General features: G+C 42.7%; 1 protein-coding gene across 2 annotated transcripts in view; it reads left to right on the top strand.

Moving 5' to 3' along the window:
* SNX29 (sorting nexin 29) overlaps nt 1–19066 on the top strand; it is a 534000-nt gene that overhangs the window by 192126 nt on the left and 322808 nt on the right. The window contains exon 14 of one of the 2 annotated variants that reach the window (XM_072753833.1): nt 17918–17985. In XM_072753833.1, coding sequence (XP_072609934.1) covers nt 17918–17985 — 68 coding nt within the window. Of the gene's footprint in view, nt 1–17917; nt 18001–19066 lie in introns of both variants that reach the window. The other variant, XM_072753832.1, reaches the window with a different exon arrangement.

The following is a 19066-nucleotide window of genomic DNA, read 5'->3' as shown; positions in this document are numbered from 1 at the left end:
GTGGGGGCCCATTTCTCTGCTCACTCTGCACATGTAGTTCCCTCCTTCTGCAGGCACCCTCCCTCCACGTTCTGACCTTTCAGATGCAGCTTGTTGTCTATATTGACTTATGGAGTTCATCCTGCCAGTCTCCTGATCATTCTCCAGCTTATTGACTTGGATGTGGATGATACCTAGTTGAAAAACGTGGGACGGGGTGAGCTCAGGGTCCTCCTACTCTACCATCTTAGGATATCAGGCTATGTTTGGTTACTATATCATTTCCCCTGAATGTAACTGGTTCCCAGTGGCTTTGGCGGGATTGGCTCAGGAAGAGAAGGGCTAGGAGGTATCTACTTTCTGACTAAGCTCCTCCAGCTGAATCTCTTAGAGGGGATCCTCCATCCTCTGACCACCTTGGAAGAACCTGGCCTGTTGCAGGGTGTGGACTTTGGAGTTGACTAGATATCAATCCTCTACACTGATGGGTGATCTTGGCTAGTCTCCAACCTGCTGAACTTCCCTTTAATGCATTTGGTCAAGTTTGGACGGTAGTAATACTCAATGTTTTACAAGGACTAAAATAAGAGAAAGCGGATCTGACCACTTTCCTCAGGGTCTCACAGGTGAAATGGTGGTGATGAGCACAGGCCAAGGGTATTAACATGTTTTACTTGTTGAGAGGGAAGCTTCTCAGGTATGGTAGGGACAGAAGAGGGGGTTGGTCACAAAGTCCTGGTGGTGGAGGAGGGGCTTCAGAAAGAGCATGCCTTGGAAGAGACTCTTAGAAAACCTGGAGTGTTCACCAGGGAACTGGGACAGTTGGGAGAGTTGTAGACAGAGTGAGACCAGCCTTGGGAAGGCACAGGTGTTAGGAGGAGGCTGGCAGGTGGGAGTGACAGTGATGAGCGGATTGCCAAATCCCAGAGTCGGAGTGAGTTCTGTGTGGCTGCTCATCTGAGCTACTCAGGGAGCCCTGGGCAGCTGCAAGAGGAGAGGAGGGGGACAGATCCATCCTGAAGAGCACTATGTGTTGCAGGGGGTCAAAAGCCCGCATGGAATCCTAGAGTAGGCTCCCCATGGTGGCCTCAGGGAAGAATTCTCTGAAAGACCTCCTTTCCTCTCTAACCCCCTCATTGCTGAGATGCTGGCTGGCTGGCTGGGTCTAATCCCATGGACCTCTTTGGCTTGTTGATGGCCTTAGAAAGGTAGCATAGAGGAACATAGAGGCCTTAGAAAGGTAGCATGGAGCCACACTGCCCAGTTCTGGGTCCTGGTTCTGCTGCTTGCCAGCTTGTTACCTACAAGTAGAATTACTGAGTCTCCCTGTAGAACTGAAATCCCTAGCTGACCCTAGTCCCCTTGTCTGCTGCCCTAGTCAGTGCTGGACAAGTATTAGCTTCTGATGTCAAAGTCATAGTGAAGATTGAAGAGGGTGTCTGTGAAAACAGTACAGAAATACATGTGCTTATCCTAGTGCCGGGGAGCAAGAATTCCTTCCCAGAATTAAGGGATAATTTAATTAAAGACTAATTAAATTGGCATGAGACAGATTAACAGGAGAAAATCAAATTTAATAGTGCATATACAGGGTGTCCACACAGACTGGAAAGGTCAAAGATGGCAAAGTTAGGTATATATATCATGCTGAACTAAGGAGAACGGGGGTGTAGGGATCTAGGGCTTAAGAGGAAAGGAATGTAATTCATAGGGTAATGAGAAGAGTGGATGTTTGGTAATTAGATGTTTGCTCTGCCTTACAGATGTGGGTCATGAGATAAAAGGGCCAGTAACCCCTTACTCTGCAAAGACCCTCCAATTTAGATCCTTCCAGGTAGTGAAGGGAGGTGCAAACACATCTCTTGCGGTTACAAGGTCTTGATTACCTTCAACTCAAGACAGTCTACATGTGAAAGTGGTACATTGTGTGTGTGTGGGGGTGGTGGTGTGGGGGGGAGGTGGGGAGCAGAAATTTTCCTGACCCCTTCACTAGCAACAGGCCTAAGAGATTATAATACCCCCGTAAGGTGATGCGGCTGGAGTTGCAGAGGAGACTTATAGGGGAGCACACACAGTTCAGGAAAAGTGATTTTTTCCACTTTGTTTTTTCAGTGAACTTGACCTTGAATGCTAGAACTGGCTATGAACACTACAGAGTCCAGCAATTGATGCTTCCCTTCCTGCCTTTTGTTGGTGGCTGCTTGGGACTGTGATCACCATTTTGGATAGCCTGATCACTGAGCTACATTTTTCTGGTATTGAGGTGTGGCTGTGGTTAGTGCCTACTTGACACCCACTAGACCATCACTCTGAGGTGGCCTCGCTGCAGCCTCGGGCTGGGGAAAGTGCAGTTCCTGTAGGTGTGTTGTACAGTGATGTTTTGATGCCTGTGAATTACCAAATGCACTTACCAAGTTCATTGGTTTTGTTGTGAGTAATTATCCTTTGAGTAGTGCTGTCTGGGGTTGCTGGTTATTGATTCTGACACTGGGGCGGGCATAATTGCTTTCACTTACAAACATTAATTATCGCAGTCATTGGAAGCTGTTTGAGAGGTACTTACCACCTCCTCCACCATTGGCTTCCTTTACTGATGTTTTTAAAGATGACAGGGTGGCCTGCCTGGTGTAAGTGGGGCTGGGGGCGGGAGTTGGCAAGGCTTTTTGGACTCTTGAAGAATACCTGATTACGTCGGTCTCCTCTGTCACCACCCAGTCTTCCTTGTCCCAGCCATTATCCTTTCTCACCTGGGTGAGTTGTCAGCCTAGCTTCCTTCTGGTCTGTGTATTTGTTTTTGTCCCTTTTTTTTTTCCACATAGCTTGTCACTCCCCTGTGTAACACCTTGGATTGGCTGAATGAAGTCCATAATTTGGGGTCCCTTATGATTCCTTAGCTGCTCTAGCCTCCTTGTCTGCCCCAAGTCTGGCCTGGGGGCTCCCTGCCTCCCCTGGCTGGTTCCTCTGCCTGGAACCTCCTACAAGTGTGCTCTAAAGTCTGGGAATGTGGGCATCCCCTGCGGGCTTGATAGATAGGCCAAATCTCAGGTTCCATCGAGACACTGAATCAGAACCTGCATGTTACCAAGACCTCTACTTGACCTGTCCTGCATGTTCATACCATGCCCTTCCTTGCTTCCTATTGGTGTTGCCTCTTTGTCACCTTTCAGAAAGGCTTTCTTAGACTACCCCATGTGAAATACCCACTTATCCTATATCCTTTTCCCTTCCTTCCTTGCTTTATTAATCGATAGACCTTTGGGAACAGTTTCAGATTTATAGAAATGTGATCAGAAATACTGAGTTTCCACATATCCCTTCACAGCCTTCCTCCCCAACTTCCCCAGTTAACATCTGGCGTTCCTGTGACATTGGTTATAGTTGATGAACCAATGTTGATATGTTATTAAATCAGGTACATAGTTTACATTAGTGTTCTGTCTTATGTACATTCCATGGGTTTGGACAAAGGTAGAGGGACATGTGTCCACCACTGTAGCATCCTACAGAGTGATCTCACTGCCCTTAAAAAACCCCTGTGCTCTGCCTGTTGACCTCCTTCCTCCTAGCCTCAGATTGCTTTGTCTTCATCATTGTGACTTTTCCTAATTATCTTACCATTGGAATCATAGTCTGTAGCCTTTTCAGATTGACTTCCTTCACTTAGCAATATGCATTTCAGTTGCCTCTATCTTTACATGGCTTTTGTAGCTCATTTCTTTTCATCACTGAATAATACTCCTTGTCTGGATTTACCGGTTTGTTGATTCATTCATTTATGGAAAGTTGTCTTGATTCCTTCCATGTTGTGACAGTAAGGAACAAAACTGCTATAAATATTATATGCAAGGTTTTGTGTAGACATAAGTTTCAACTCCTTTGTGTAAATACCAAGGCGTGTGATGGCAGGATCATATGGTAGGAGTACGTTTAGTGTTGTGAGAAACTGCCAGACTGTTTGGGAGTGGCTGTGCCATTTTGTGTTCCCATCAGCAATGCATGAGCATTCCTGTTGCTCTGTGTCCTCGCAAGCATTTGGTGTTGTCAGGGTTATGCATTTCTGCCATTCCAACGGGTGTGGCTTGCTTGAGCTTTTATAGACCTCATTGTATCTAAAGTCTGTTTGGTGACTGGTTTGTGCACCTTGAAAGTTGCTTTCAAGAGGGGAGAGACCTAGTCCTGTTACTACTCCATTTCTGTTGCCAAAATGATACTCAGTACACAAGCAGGTCTGTGGGAACGTGTTGAGTAAATGATGTACTTTCTACAATGTTCTGGTTAAGTCCTCGGGATTCTTCCATTATTGAGGTGAGTGAAGTGCAGACAGGGATGTTCATGCTGCACACATTTGATTAGAAATTACTGTGAGACTCCCCCTTTACAGATGAGTGGTGGGTCAGAGGAATTTGTCACTTTGGACATGTTATTTGCCCTCTCTGTTATTCTTAAGTCTGTTTCTAGACCTAAAATTGAGGATAAAAGTATCTCATAGAATTATTAGGATTAAATGAATTAATGTATGTAAAGCTGCATTAGTTCTCAATTGTTAATAAATGATCCCAAAATATAGTAGATGAAAACAACACATTCTTGTCTCATAGTTTCTATGGGTCAGGAGTCTGGACACGACTTAGCTGGGTGCCTCTGGCTCAGGCTGTCAGGAGGTTGTGGTCACGTGTTGGGTGGTGCTGCTGTCATTTCAAGGCTCAGATGGCCTTCCAAGCTCTCTCACTTGGTTGCTGGCAGACCTCATCCCTCACCAGGTGGGCCTCTCCACACTGCCCTTTAGAGATTGCCTATCCCAGGAGTTGTCAGAAATAACTTGATACCCAGTGAGCACTATAGGAGTTTAGGTGGTAATGCTTGCTACCACCCCTGCCACTACCACCTACTACTATTACTACCACCACTGTTGCTACCACCACTAACTGCTGCCGCCACTGTCACCTACCACTGCTACCCCCATCCGTCTTCAGGTGTTGTCAAAGAGCTGGTAAGAACTGGAGCTGAGAGTTGAACCCAGGTTGGTCTGAATCTAGATATTTCCAGTTTCCTATATTGCCTACTGACTTTTCTGCTTTGCAGCATAGTTGCTGGGGCTAATCTTCTTTGTCTCACTGGAATGTGGACTCTAGGAGGGTATAGAGTCCTTGTCTATTTTGTGCAACCTCCTGCCTTCTGCACCCAGCCCTTGGTGAATAGATGCTTTATGATAACCTTGTTAATAGAACCAGTGTTGCACCCTTTACCTAATCAAATGGAAAAATAAAGTTGAGAAATGAAGGAAGCTCCAAGAGGTCAAGGGAATAGTCTTTTTTTTTTTTTCCTGATGGATTCCCTTCCCTTACCTCATACCTGGCAGTCCGTGAATTCCTGATGAATGAATGAGAACAAAATGACAGCTTTTTGTGGCAAATACTCTAGCCCCCACCTGGAAGGAGGAAGGGATTGGCCAGTGTTGTGGTTAACCCAGTGTAGTGTTCAGTAGAGGTTAAATCCAATTGTCTAGTTATATTCATGCCCTGCTTTGTGCTGTATGGAATTTAAGGCATATGGTGCTCTGAATGTGAGCAGTCAATTTTCAAAGAACTGAAAGGTGACAATAAAATAGTCGAATCTAGAATTGAACTTTTTCTTGGATTCTAAAGTCAGGATCTCAGAAGGAGACCTAGCTTTCTACCCCACCCAGCAATTCTGATGGTACTGAACTTGGGTGAGAATGTGGACCTCGGTGTGCTGGAAGCCTGAGCAAGCCAGGCTCGGCTGGGCTTCTCTTACTGAGAGGTCCTAAATGACTCTTATTCATGGGTCACTGAATCTTTGGAGCCACATTACAAACCCAAGTTTTGAATTGGCAACAGGCCACTTTATTCCCCAAAGATCTGTTCAATGATGTACCACTCTTGATACATTTGCCTCATCCTTTTTCTTAAAAGTTGAGGGTATTAATTACAGAGACAAAGTGGAATGTAGTTGCCAGGGGCTGACCAGGGTGTGCAGTAGGGGTGGGAAAGGGGAGTTGTTTAATGGGTACAGTTTCCACCATTCAAGATGAAGAAAGTTCTGGAAATGGCTACACAACAATGTGAATGTACTTTTTTTAAAAAAAATTTTTATTTATTCATGAGAGACACACAGAGGCAGAGATCTAGGTAGAGGGAGAGGCAGGCTCCCTGCAGGGAAGCCTGGGATCATGCGCTGAGCCAAAGGCAGACAGTCAACCACTGAGCCACCCAGGCATCCCGACAATGTAAATGTACTTAATGCTGCTGACCTGTATACTTAGAAATGATGAAGGCAGAAAATCTCACATGTATTTTATTTAAAAAATTGAGAAAAAGATGAAGAAAAGTACAGAGATTCAGTGATAAGAGGTGACTTTGTTGCTCTGAGGGTTTTTTTCTGGCCTCCTGCCTGCAGTTGGCAGTCTTTGGTTTTATGGTATCTTTCTTAGGTGCCCATATTCTGGACTCCCGTTAGTGGGAGATGCCTTCTAGGTGGGTGCAGTGAGAAATGTGGCCTTATCTTCTTCTCCTCTTTAACTTATACTTTTTAAATTGTCCTTTGGTTTTGGTGTACATACAGTAAAACTCACTTTTTTAAGGATGTATACTTATAAGTTTTAAGACCTGCATACACGAATGTAACCCTACAATTAGGATGTAAAATAGTTTCATCATCTCTGGAAATGGTCACCTGCTTCCCCTTTGCAGTCAGACTTTTCCCCCAACATCTAATGTTTCCCTACTGATAATCTATTCATCATAGTTGGGACTTTTCTAGGATGTCATATACATGAAATCCTGGGGTATGTAGCTTTTTGAAGATGGTTTCTTCCATTTAGCAAGTGTTTCTGAGCTTCATCCAACTTGTTACATATCCATAGGGCATCACCTTTGTATTGGTAAATAGCATTCCTTCGTCTGGATGTGCCATGGGTTGTTCAACCCTTTACCCACTGAAGGACACTTGTTCTCAGTTTTGGAGGATCATGAATAGTACTGATAAATATTCATGTAGACATTTTGTATGAACAATACATTTTCATTTTTATAGGAAAATGAAAATGAGTTGCTGGGTCATTTGACAAATATGTTAAACCTGATGAAAGGCTGCTGTGCTATTTCCCAGAGTCCCTGAGTGTTTCTGCATCCCACCAGCAATACCAGAGAGATTCAGTTGCTTCACATTATCCCCAGCACTTAATAACATCATTTTAAGAAGTCTCTAGTGCTATCTCAGTGGGTTTGATTTGTATTTCCTTAATGATGAATGATGTTTAGCATTTTCCTTGTGCTTGTTTACTGTCTATATATCATCTTGGGTGAAATGTCTGTTCAGCTAGCTTTCCCTCTCCCCTCTTATCAAGTGGTGGTGTTTTCTTGAGTTTGGATATTCTCTATGTATTTTAGATAAGAGTCTTCTGTTGTTTATATGATTTATAAGTATTTTCTCCTAATCTGCAGCTTGTCTTTTCATGCTCTTAACAATGTTCCAGGCAGAGTAAATCTGCTTTGACGTTTTTTTTTTTTTTTTTTTTTTTTTTTTTTTCCTATCACAAATCATGCTTTTGGTGTTAAATCTAAGAACTGTGTGCCTAACCCAGCTTAGGCATGCAGATTTTCTCAAACATTTTAGAGTTGTATGTTCTGGATTTATCTGTGGTATAGTTTGGTTAATATTTGTATAAGATGTGAGGTATTAGTTGAAGTTGACTTATCTGCTTATGGGTATGCAGCTGTTCCAAAACCAAGTATTGAAAAGACTGTACTTTGTCCTGAGTTGCCTTTGTACTGTAGTCAGAAATTACCTGGCCAGCGGTGCCTGGTTGGCTCAGTTGATGGAGCATAAGAATCTTGGTCTCGGGGTTATAAATTTGAGCCCCATGTTGGGTGTAGAGATTATTAAAAAATCTTAAAAAATTACTTGGCCAGATTTGTGAGTTTATTTCTGACTCCTGGTTCTGTGGCATTTTGCTATGCCCCATTCCTTAACTGCTGTACCTTTATAAAAAGTCTTAAAATTGAGTAGTATGAGTTCTCCAAAACTGTGCTTCTATTTCTTAATGATTTTGATTATTACAGTTTCTTTGGCTTTCCATATACATTTTAGAGTCAGCTAGTGCATATCTATAAAAAGTTTGGGATTTTGATTGGGCTTGTATGAAATCTGTGGATCAGTTTAATTGACACCCTAGGTGTTTTGAGTCTGTCAATCTATGAGCCTGATAATTCTTGTCTTTGTAGTTATGTTTTGATTTCTCTTGTCAGGGTTTTATAGTTTCCAGCATACCTATCCTGCACATTTTTTTATTGGATTTACACCTATGCATTTCACATTCTGGAGCTATGATGACTCTTAAAATTTTGCATTCTAACTATTCATTTCTAATGTGTAGAGATACAATTTTTACATCTGACCTTGAAAAACTCATTCTTGGAGATTTTTGTAGGTACTCACGATTTTCCGTGTAGAGGATCATGTCACCTACTCCAGTAGGGGCCATTTTAGTTCCTCCTTTCCAATCTGGATGCCTTCTTTATTCACCTTAGTTTACTGGTTAGACCCTCCAGTGCTGTGCTCAGTAGGAGTGGTGAGAGTGACTTCTTTGAGTTCTCCAACTTCTGAGAAACCATTCATTCTTTTATCACTATGTGTGATGCTAGATGGAGGTGTTCTTCCCCCACCCCTTTTCCCCCATCTCCGGTTAGATCTTTTTTTTTAACTTTTTTTTTTTAACTTTTTTTTTTTTTAAATTTATGATAGGCACACAGTGAGAGAGAGAGAGAGAGAGAGAGAGAGAGAGAGGCAGAGACACAGGTAGAAGTAGAAGGAGAAGCAGGCTCCATGCACCAGGAGCCCGACGTGGGATTCGATCCCAGGTCTTCAGGATCGCGCCCTGGGCCAAAGGCAGGCGCTAAACCGCTGCGCCACCCAGGGATCCCTGATCTAACCTAACTCTTAAAGTTTTTTTTTTTTTTTTCCTAGTTCACTACCGAAGTATATTGATGGATAACTTACAAATATCTCCTAATTCCATCATGTAGAAATGAATGCTGTTAGCATCATGGTTTATATATTCCTACCATAAATACATAGCAAACCATACATAAAGGGCTGTAGGAGGTCTGCTACTTTTGTCCTCTGCTATGTTAATGTGATGGTATGTTACAGATGTTCCTTCATGTTAAACATAGATTCCTCACAGCTGTGACAGCTCCATAGTATCTTGGAGGGAGATATGTTGTAGGGAGATACACCATAATCTATCCACTCCCCTGTCATCTGACATTTAGTTTGTAACCAGTTTCTTTTGGATATATTCACAACACCCTCATGTATGTGTTCTGAGACTTCTCATTTATGGACTGTGGCTTTCTGGAAGTGGAGTTGATGGGTCAGAGGGTGTACTGTTACTGAGGCTCTTGATTCCTGTTTGCTAAGCTCACCTCTGACCAGCCACTTCCACTCATGAGATGGGTGATAATGGGTGGCAGAGGCTCATACTGTGCAACTTCTGGAAAGTCATTTCCCCCTGAACAAAGCTAGCCAGTCGGGAGAGTTGTATTCACATTTTCCCAGGAGCCTAACCAGCCAAGGGAATCTGCAGACCCATGCTCATCATCAGCCCTCCTTGTTCAGTGGAATCTTTTAGGGCTTTGAATTTTTTATTTTTTACATGTGCTTCTCTAAATATATGTTGAACAACACAGAACTTTAGAGCCTAAGGGACATGGGTTTGAATCTCAGGTTTGACTCCTTGTGCCACTGCTTTCCATTCTGCAAAACAGGCACAGTGAAACCAACCTCCTGAGGTACTGGTGCTCTAATGAGATCATGTGGGTGACAGTGAAAGAACCAGGAGTTGGAGATGTTGACATGTGAGTTGTGGCCATGCATTGAACTGATTTTTTAGAATTTGTTTTTATTTTATGGCCTGTTTAACCTCTTGCAGACTGTTTCTTCATCTGTAAAGTGAAGGTAATAAAATTTGGGGATAGTCCCAACCCTTCTTGCAGGGGTGTGGTACAGACTACACAAGAGCCTGTGTGCATCGTCTCTGACATAGAGTGCCCAACGCAGAAGCGAACTGTGATTCATCATAGATGTTATACAGATCCTTTGAGTGAGATGCAGCTTTTACCTATAGGATGTCTTGGCCTTGAGCTGCTTTTCCCTTCTTAGCTACCATGGAGGAATTTCAAGGAAAACCTAAAGCTTTCAAGTGCCTACCTCTGCCACAGTTCATGTGGGCCACATTTTTCTAGCAGAAACTCAGTTCTTTGCCACTAAAATTGGTCTCCCAGTTTTAGGGGACTATGTCCAATCTAAAACAGCATTTGGCAAACTGTAGGGTAGCCAGTGTGCACGAATACTTCACTTTGAAGGCTCTGAGAAGCTCTGGGGCAATAGGGGTGGGGGAAGAGAATGAAGTTGTTCAGTGCATCTCTCCCTGATTGTGCTTACCTGTGATCCCCTTCCTCCTCTTTCCATGCTCTTTTGTCACCCCCTCTAATGCAGTTCAGGAAGCACTTTAAAATACCTTCCCTGTATACCTTTATTTTATTTTAAAGCAAAGGTTCTCTGCCCCAGATTGTGGTCATGGTGCACCAGCTTTGTGGTTTGGGCCATGCCTGTGTGCTACCTGCATTATTCTCTCTTTAGTGTTCTTTCAGTCCACCTTTGAAAACCTTTGAACTTCTTTTGAAAAGATTCTTTATATCACAGCAATATTTGGAAAATCAGTTTTTAAAAAATCTACTAGAGGAATATCTCAGTGGTTTTTTTTTTTTTATATATGTATAAAAGATTGGTATACCTCTAAAATGATCTTGGCAATGTACTGCATTTGGAAGATTCTGTTTTAGTTCATGCTGTTTCTCCTCTTTGGTGGAACTGTGAGGGAGTTAGGTCCCACTGCCATTGGGAGTGGAGAGAACTGGGTAAGTACTCGAGGGCAGTCAGGGAATGGGGGATTTCTCTGCAAGTTTATCTTTGTGAGGTTGGTTTCCCACTGCAGTTGCTTGGGCCATGACAGGGCTGGGTCTGCCTGACAGAAGCTTTACCCCTACTCCTCCTTGTTCTGTGGTTTGCTCATTGTGGACATTGTGATGGCTGATGATACCCCTCCTCCCCCAACCTCCCCCAACTACACCTCCTTATTTGAGGCAGATGGGTGAGTTAGAGCTGAAAGACCAGATCCTTGGAGAGGGCCTAGCATTGACAGGTGGATCACTGACTGGTCCGAAATGGGATGAGAAGCCCTCAGCTGCACCTGGAGCAGCAGTGACTACACTTGGGTGGACAGGGAAGAAGTGGTTGGACCCTTAGGACTTCCTAGTGTCTCATGTCACCGGAAGGTCTGAGCGCAGGTGGTTCTTAGTAACAACAACATCCCAGCAAAAACAGCAGATGTTTTTTTAGATGGCATGTCAGGGTTTGATATTAAATCAACTCTGTTGGTTATAAAAACAACTAGATATGGTAGGGCAATCTTCAGCTGAGCAGTATACATCCTAGAACCAAAGAAGGGGAAAATCCTATGAAGTGGAGAAGAGGGAGTTGCTCTAAGGTATTAACGGACATGGTGGCAAATACCTATGCCTCCTTGATCTGAGCTCTCTGCCTCACAGGCTCACCATGCATCTGTTGTCAGTGTAGACAGGGTGGAGGTGCTTCCCCCCATATAGGTGAAGGGGTGGCCTGCTCCATAGTACTACCATCTTTCCTCTTGAGGATTTTCTTTAGTGATTTTGTCTGCAAACATAACTTCACTATAGAAGATTAGGGAATACAGCTGAGCAACCAAAAGAGAAAAAGGCTAAAAGTAATAGCCCTATGAGCTCATCGCTCAAAGGAGTCTGTTGGAATACTGCCTGCATGTCTAGCCGTCAGGGCTGTGTGGCACTCATGCTCCCTCTTGTGCATGCACATGTGGGGTGGGGTGTAGCAAAGAAGTGAGGCCCCCTGGCAGGAGACACCGTGCCTATGAACTGATGTGCCCAGAGCCCCTCTCTGGCTTTGGTCTTCCTTGCTCACCTTGGCCTTTACCTATTGAGGCTAGCCAGCTTGTGGTGGCGGGACCTGTGGTGGTTTGTAGGCCTTTGGAGGAATGAGTGAGCCTACACCATCCTCCCCACGTCTTTCACTCACTCAGAGCCTTTTCATAGTTAGGATTCATTTAGTTAACTAATCCATTCTATTGTCTCATGAGGTGCCAAACAAAAAGGCATTTTTAATTTGCTAATCATAATAGACCTGTGTAATAAGAATGATGGACTCTCTATGGCTTTTCTAGCTACAAATTAAAGTTCTGTTGGCTGGTTGCAAATTAGTTGTTCAGAGCCTGGGAATTATTTTCTTGGCTTGGTAATGTGCACTTTTTTATTTATTTATTTTTATTTTTGTTGGCAATCTCTGTACCCAGTGTGGAGCTTGAACTCATGACCCTGAGATCAAGAGTCACATACTCTTCTGATTGAGCCAGCCAGGTACTCTATTTTTTTTTTTTTTTATTTTTTTTTTTGTTTATTTTTTTTTTTTAATTAATTTTTATTGGTGTTCAATTTACCAACATACAGAAAAACACCCAGTGCTCATCCCGTCAAGTGTCCACCTCAGTGCCCGTCACCCATTCCCCTCCAACACCCGCCCTCCTCCCCCCTTCCACCACCCCTAGTTCGTTTCCCCGAGTTAGGAGTCTTTATGTTCTGTCTCCCTTCCTTATATTTCCCAACATTTCTTCTCCCTTCCTTTATATTCCCTTTCACTATTATTTATATTCCCCAAATGAATGAGAACATACACTGCTTGTCCTTCTCCGATTGACTTATTTCACTCAGCATAATACCCTCCAGTTCCATCCACGTTGAAGCAAATGGTGGGTATTTGTCGTTTCTAATCGCTGAGTAATATTCCATTGTATACATAAACCACATCTTCTTTATCCATTCATCTTTCGATGGACACCGAGGCTCCTTCCACAGTTTGGCTATTGTGGCCATTGCTGATAGAAACATCGGGGTGCAGGTGTCCCGACGTTTCGTTGCATCTGAATCTTTGGGGTAAATCCCCAACAGTGCAATTGCTGGGTCGTAGGGCAGGTCTATTTTTAACTCTTTGAGGAACCTCCACACAGTTTTCCAGAGTGGCTGCACCAGTTCACATTCCCACCAACAGTGTAAGAGGGTTCCCTTTTCTCCGCATCCTCTCCAACATTTGTTGTTTCCTGCCTTGTTAATTTTCCCCATTCTCACTGGTGTGAGGTGGTATCTCATTGTGGTTTTGATTTGTATTTCCCTGATGGCAAGTGATGCAGAGCATTTTCTCATGTGCATGTTGGCCATGTCCATGTCTTCCTCTGTGAGATTTCTCTTCATGTCTTTTGCCCATTTCATGATTGGATTGTTTGTTTCTTTGGTGTTGAGTTTAATAAGTTCTTTATAGATTTTGGAAACTAGCCCTTTATCTGATATGTCGTTTGCAAATATCCTCTCCCATTCTGTAGGTTGTCTTTTAGTTTTGTTGACTGTATCCTTTGCTGTGCAAAAGCTTCTTATCTTGATGAAGTCCCAATAGTTCATTTTTGCTTTTGTTTCTTTTGCCTTCGTGGATGTATCTTGCAAGAAGTTACTGTGGCCGAGTTCAAAAAGGGTGTTGCCTGTGTTCTCCTCTAGGATTTTGATGGACTCTTGTCTCACATTTAGATCTCTCATCCATTTTGAGTTTATCTTTGTGTATGGTGAAAGAGAGTGGTCCAGTTTCATTCTTCTGCATGTGGATGTCCAATTTTCCCAACACCATTTATTGAAGAGACTGTCTTTCTTCCAATGGATAGTCTTTCCTCCTTTATCGAATATTAGATGACCATACATTTCAGGGTCCACTTCTGGGTTCTCTATTCTGTTCCATTGATCTATGTTTCTATTTTTGTGCCAGTACCACACTGTCTTGATGACCACAGCTTTGTAGTACAACCTGAAATCTGGCATTGTGATGCCCCCAGCTATGGTTTTCTTTTTTAAAATTCCCCTGGCTATTCGGGGTCTTTTCTGATTCCACACAAATCTTAAAATAATTTGTTCTAACTCTCTGAAGAAAGTCCATGGTATTTTGATAGGGATTGCATTAAACGTGTAAATTGCCCTGGGTAACATTGACATTTTCACAATATTAATTCTGCCAATCCATGAGCATGGAATATTTTTCCATCTCTTTGTGTCTTCCTCAATTTCTTTCAGAAGTGTTCTATAGTTTTTAGGGTATAGATCCTTCACCTCCTTGGTAAGGTTTATTCCTAGGTATCTTATGCTTTTGGGTGCAATTGTAAATGGGATTGACTCCTTAATTTCTCTTTCTTCAGTCTCATTGTTAGTGTATAGAAATGCCATTGATTTCTGGGCATTGATTTTGTATCCTGCCACGCTACCAAATTGCTGTATGAGTTCTAGCAATCTTGGGGTGGAGGCTTTTGGGTTTTCTATGTAGAGTATCATGTCATCGGCGAAGAGGGAGAGTTTGACTTCTTCTTTGCCAATTTGAATGCCTTTAATGTCTTTTTGTTGTCTGATTGCTGAGGCGAGGACTTCCAGAACTATGTTGAACAGCAGTGGTGAGAGTGGACATCCCTGTCTTGTTCCTGATCTTAGGGGAAAGGCTCCCAGTGCTTCCCCATTGAGAATGATATTTGCTGCGGGCTTTTCGTAAATGGCTTTTAAGATGTCGAGGAAAGTTCCCTCTATCCCAACACTCTGAAGTGTTTTGATCAGGAATGGATGCTGTATTTTGTCAAATGCTTTCTCTGCATCCAATGAGAGGATCATATGGTTCTTGGTTTTTCTCTTGCTGATATGATGAATCACATTGATGGTTTTACGAGTGTTGAACCAGCCTTGTGTCCCAGGGATAAATCCTACTTGGTCATGGTGAATAATTTTCTTAATGTGTTGTTGGATCCTATTCAGCCAGGTACTCTAGTAATGTGTTACGTTTTAAGAAAATTTTTTTGGTGGAGCAGGAGCTCTCTGGTTTTCATAATCACCTGCCACCTACTTCCTCTTTGTCCTGGTTTGCTCTGCTCCTTGGCCTAGTCTGTGTGACTCCAGTGGCCATTTAAGTTTGTATTCCATCTCAAGAGACACACTGTGGGGGAGGATGCTTAGAAGCATCAGTGAAAACAGTGGGCTATATGGAACTGCGTGCATGCATGCATGCGTACACGTGCACACACACATTATGCCCATAGGAAACTCTGGTTTTGCTCTTGCTCCATAGTTAGGTAGGCTGTAACCACTGGGGAGACTGGGCCAAGGGCATAGGATCTCTTGATACTATCTTTGCAACTTCATGTGAATCTAATTACTTGAAAAAAAAAAAAAAAACCAAAAAAACCAAAAAGGGCCTCATACAGGTGTTTGAATTTCATCCGTCAACAGTTCCAGTGACCTGAAAGTTTTAACTTCCCACAAAAGGCAAAAAGTTCATTGGTACAAAATAGTCTGGGATGAATTTCTGGCTACCAGAGGTGCTCACCCAGTGGTTTGATGTACTCTGCAGTTTCCCATCAATTTGATGCATATCAGTTTATATTAAAAACTTCAGTTTTAATCTGTTGCATCTAATTTTTAAATAGGATTGTAAGACACTATTAAAAGATCCAACCCAGAAAAGAAGCAGGCACTTGAAACCTTTCTGTGCTGGCTGCAGCGCAGCATAGGAACAGGGAAGCTAAGGATTGGCCTGTGTGCGGTGAGCAAATGAGAGCCCGTGCAGCAGACATTGACACGGTTCACCTGTCTGTCCGCCTAAATGAGCCTGCAGATTCCGCCACGTGGAAGATGCTCTGCCTCAAACCCTTGTTAAATGATGCCATATAGAAATGCAGATCAATTGCTTTCCCTGGTCTTCAGGTCCTACGTGACTTGAATTCACATGTGGTGATGAGGAGGAGGTTGGAATGAGTGACAAGACTCTGCCGAGGCAATCCAAGAAAACAGGCTGGACAATCCACGTGTATCAGGGAACATTTCTCTCCCCAAAACCTTTCCAGGACTTGTAGTTGCTTAGCCTCAGACGTTTGCTATTCACATCACAGATGGGGAAAGTTGCAGACATCTTTATGAATATCCGTTAGAGGCTGTCTAGGAGGAGGGAGGGGGATATAACGGACTCTCTGTGGCTTACTGTCGAGAGCTTCTGAGATGAACGTAGTGTTCTCAGGTGACACCTAAGTATATGGTAGAATCTGCAGTTGGTGATGGTTTTTTTCTGTCAAAAGTGCAGAAAAGCAAAATAGCAAACACAGGGCTGAGGTGTAATCAGATACTTGGAAAATAGTACTGATGATAGGAAGTCTGAAGCTTTTACCCTGAATAAGTGTGTGGCACACGCCCATGCCAAAGAATGGCATTTGCATCCATAAATGGATGGAGTTAGAAATGGCCTATGTGGTGAATTGTTAAAGGAGACAACCTATTTGCAGAAAAACTTAAAATACCTGGTTTTACAAAGTAAGCCATAGTTGAGTGTATGGGTGTTGAGTGTTGAGGAAGGCCTGAAATGTATATGCTGGATTTTCAGTTCTGGATACCATGAGGAAGGGGAGTGACTTGAGTGGTGAACAAAGGAAAAAAAGACTTTAAGCAAAAAAAAGAAAAGAGTGTGAAAAATGTTTCATCCAAGAGAAATAGATTAACTGCGTGCATGTGCACGTGCATGCATACCTAGAGAGAAGTGTGATAGCATAGCTATGAAAATGTCACTGGGTTGATTTCAAGGTGTTCGGCTTTCAACTTTTACATTCCTGCTGAAATGTGCTCTGATTGAGTATTTTACGGTGTGCATTTACATTTTTATATTTATAAAAAGAAACCTAGTCTTAAAGCTGTTTTCATATTGAGGAAATGTTCTCTGATGCTTAAAGGCACTCAGGCTCAAGACCTTTGGGTGGGAGGAGTACAATCAGAAAGTGTGGAAAAAGCAACTCTCTCTGGGGGCACTGATAAGATACCAAGTCCAAATCCCAAAGGAGACCGAGAAAAGCTCTTCTGGGCCTTGGGACAGAGCGACCTGGGCTTATGTCTTGGCAGTGAGCCTTGCTTATGACCTTGACCTTGGCCATGTGACCTTAGTCACAGACCTTATCTGTGCCTCAATTCCTCCTCTGTAAATTGAGGAGAATACTATTGGGTCATTGTGCCTAATACACGATAGGCATTTAAACATTTTCCTAATGAATGAAGAATGAATGAAGTCATGTAGGTAAAGTGTGAACTGTGTGATACTCAGTAAATGGTAGTTTTCTCCTTCTGATCCTCATGTTCTTTTCCTTAGCCATGTACCTGGGGAGTGAATTTGGTAGAGTAGGGTCTCGATGGAGCCTGAGTTCTGTGTTGCATAATACAGAGTCTTGTATGGAGATGGGTGTGGACTAAGCTGCTGCTTCTCTTTATGACTCCATTTACTCACCTGTAAAATAGGTGTGATGAGATATTGGAAAGATTAATGAGATGACAAAGATTTCACGTGATGACTGGCAAATAATAAATGTTCAGTGCATTGTAGCAGTTAATAAAAAGTGATTTTCCCCAGGTCGAATACATGGTATTTAGGACGTGCTTCTGTTAACAGAATATCACCGAGTGCCTGATTCCGAACAGGCACCTAACAGCTTGACAGACTCAGATAATCCAAGCACAACTTATGTCTGTATCCTGACTTTGTGGGGACTGGAACCAGTTAGCACTTAATTTACAGTTTTTGCAGGCTTTTTGCAAATGTGCCCTTGCTAATGTCTCCTCCAACAACAATCTCTTATACAGAAAATGTATTAATATTTATATCATGAGCCCTATGTTATTTTTTTATACAGATTGCCCCCCCATTTATATCTAAATCTCCAGTTTTTAAAAATGTATTTTTTTTAACGTTCTTGTACCTGCAGAGAAAACGAGGTGCTCAAAGTCCAACTGAAGAAATACGTTGGAGCTGTCCAGATGCTGAAAAGAGAAGGTCAGACAGCTGAAGGTGAGGGGGAGACTGAGCCCGGTTGGGAAGGGGTCCAAGCTTTTGAATCTCAACAGCCTTTGTACCTGAAGTGTAGGAGACCCTCAAAGTGTGATGAGTGCTTACGCAGATGAATTAGAGAAACAGTGCCGATCAGGAATTTGGAAAACAAATTAGATGGAGCATCCCATTGTGTATTCTTGCTAAATGCATAACTAATATTGTAAGACTTAATTGCTGGATCACTAGCAACAGTTGTATTAATTTGTGTACTTAGGCAGTTTTATGTCTGGGATCTTGAGGTACTTGCTAGGTAGAGAACCTTGCAACATGATAAAGTTCCATCAGGTCAGTGGTGAAGAACCAGAGCTGTGGAATTAGGCTGACCTGGTTTCAACCCCAGTTCTGGCTAAGCTTCTTCATCTCTATGTACCTTAGTTTCCTCATCTGTAAAATGGGGTCCCTACCTTATGAGGTAATTCCTCTAGATATCTCAGCATAATGCCTATTCTAGGGTAAGTACTGAATAAATTTTAGCTGTTAATATTAGTCAGAAATGCAGGTAAAAAAAAAAAAAAGATCTCTTGACCAAGATTGCACCAAAGGAGGTGATCCCGTATGCTGCTTCTCTCTGCATTTTGGCTACACTTTAACTGTCCTGAATCAACTCAAATATTTCTCCGGTCAGCTGGAAGAAAGGATATTTAACTTTGGCTGAAATGTCTTGCAGCCTTCAGCCAGTTTACCATTAAAAGGTTTCCTTAAACACAAATGAACTCTTGGAGTGTAGACATTTTATTTATTTATTTATTTTTTAGTGTAGACATTTTAACAAAGGGGGGGACCCTCCAGGCTTACAGGTCCTGGGAGTCAGCCTGACTTGCATTTGAATCCAGACTCACCCGGTATAACTTGATGTCTTGGAGTTATTTTGCCACCTGTAAGTGGAAACATCCCTCCAACTCATGGAGATAGTTTTGGGGATTTCTGAAACAATGAACACGAAGTTTCCAGTATGGCACTTGTGGTCTGTAATTGGTGTTCAGTAAGTGGTTGTTATTTTTCTGTGTGCTAGAAGGAGACTGAC

This window comes from Vulpes vulpes, chromosome 3 (assembly GCF_048418805.1).
Source record: "Vulpes vulpes isolate BD-2025 chromosome 3, VulVul3, whole genome shotgun sequence".
NCBI lineage: Eukaryota > Metazoa > Chordata > Mammalia > Carnivora > Canidae > Vulpes > Vulpes vulpes.
This window is presented reverse-complemented; position numbering and strand designations above follow the sequence as displayed.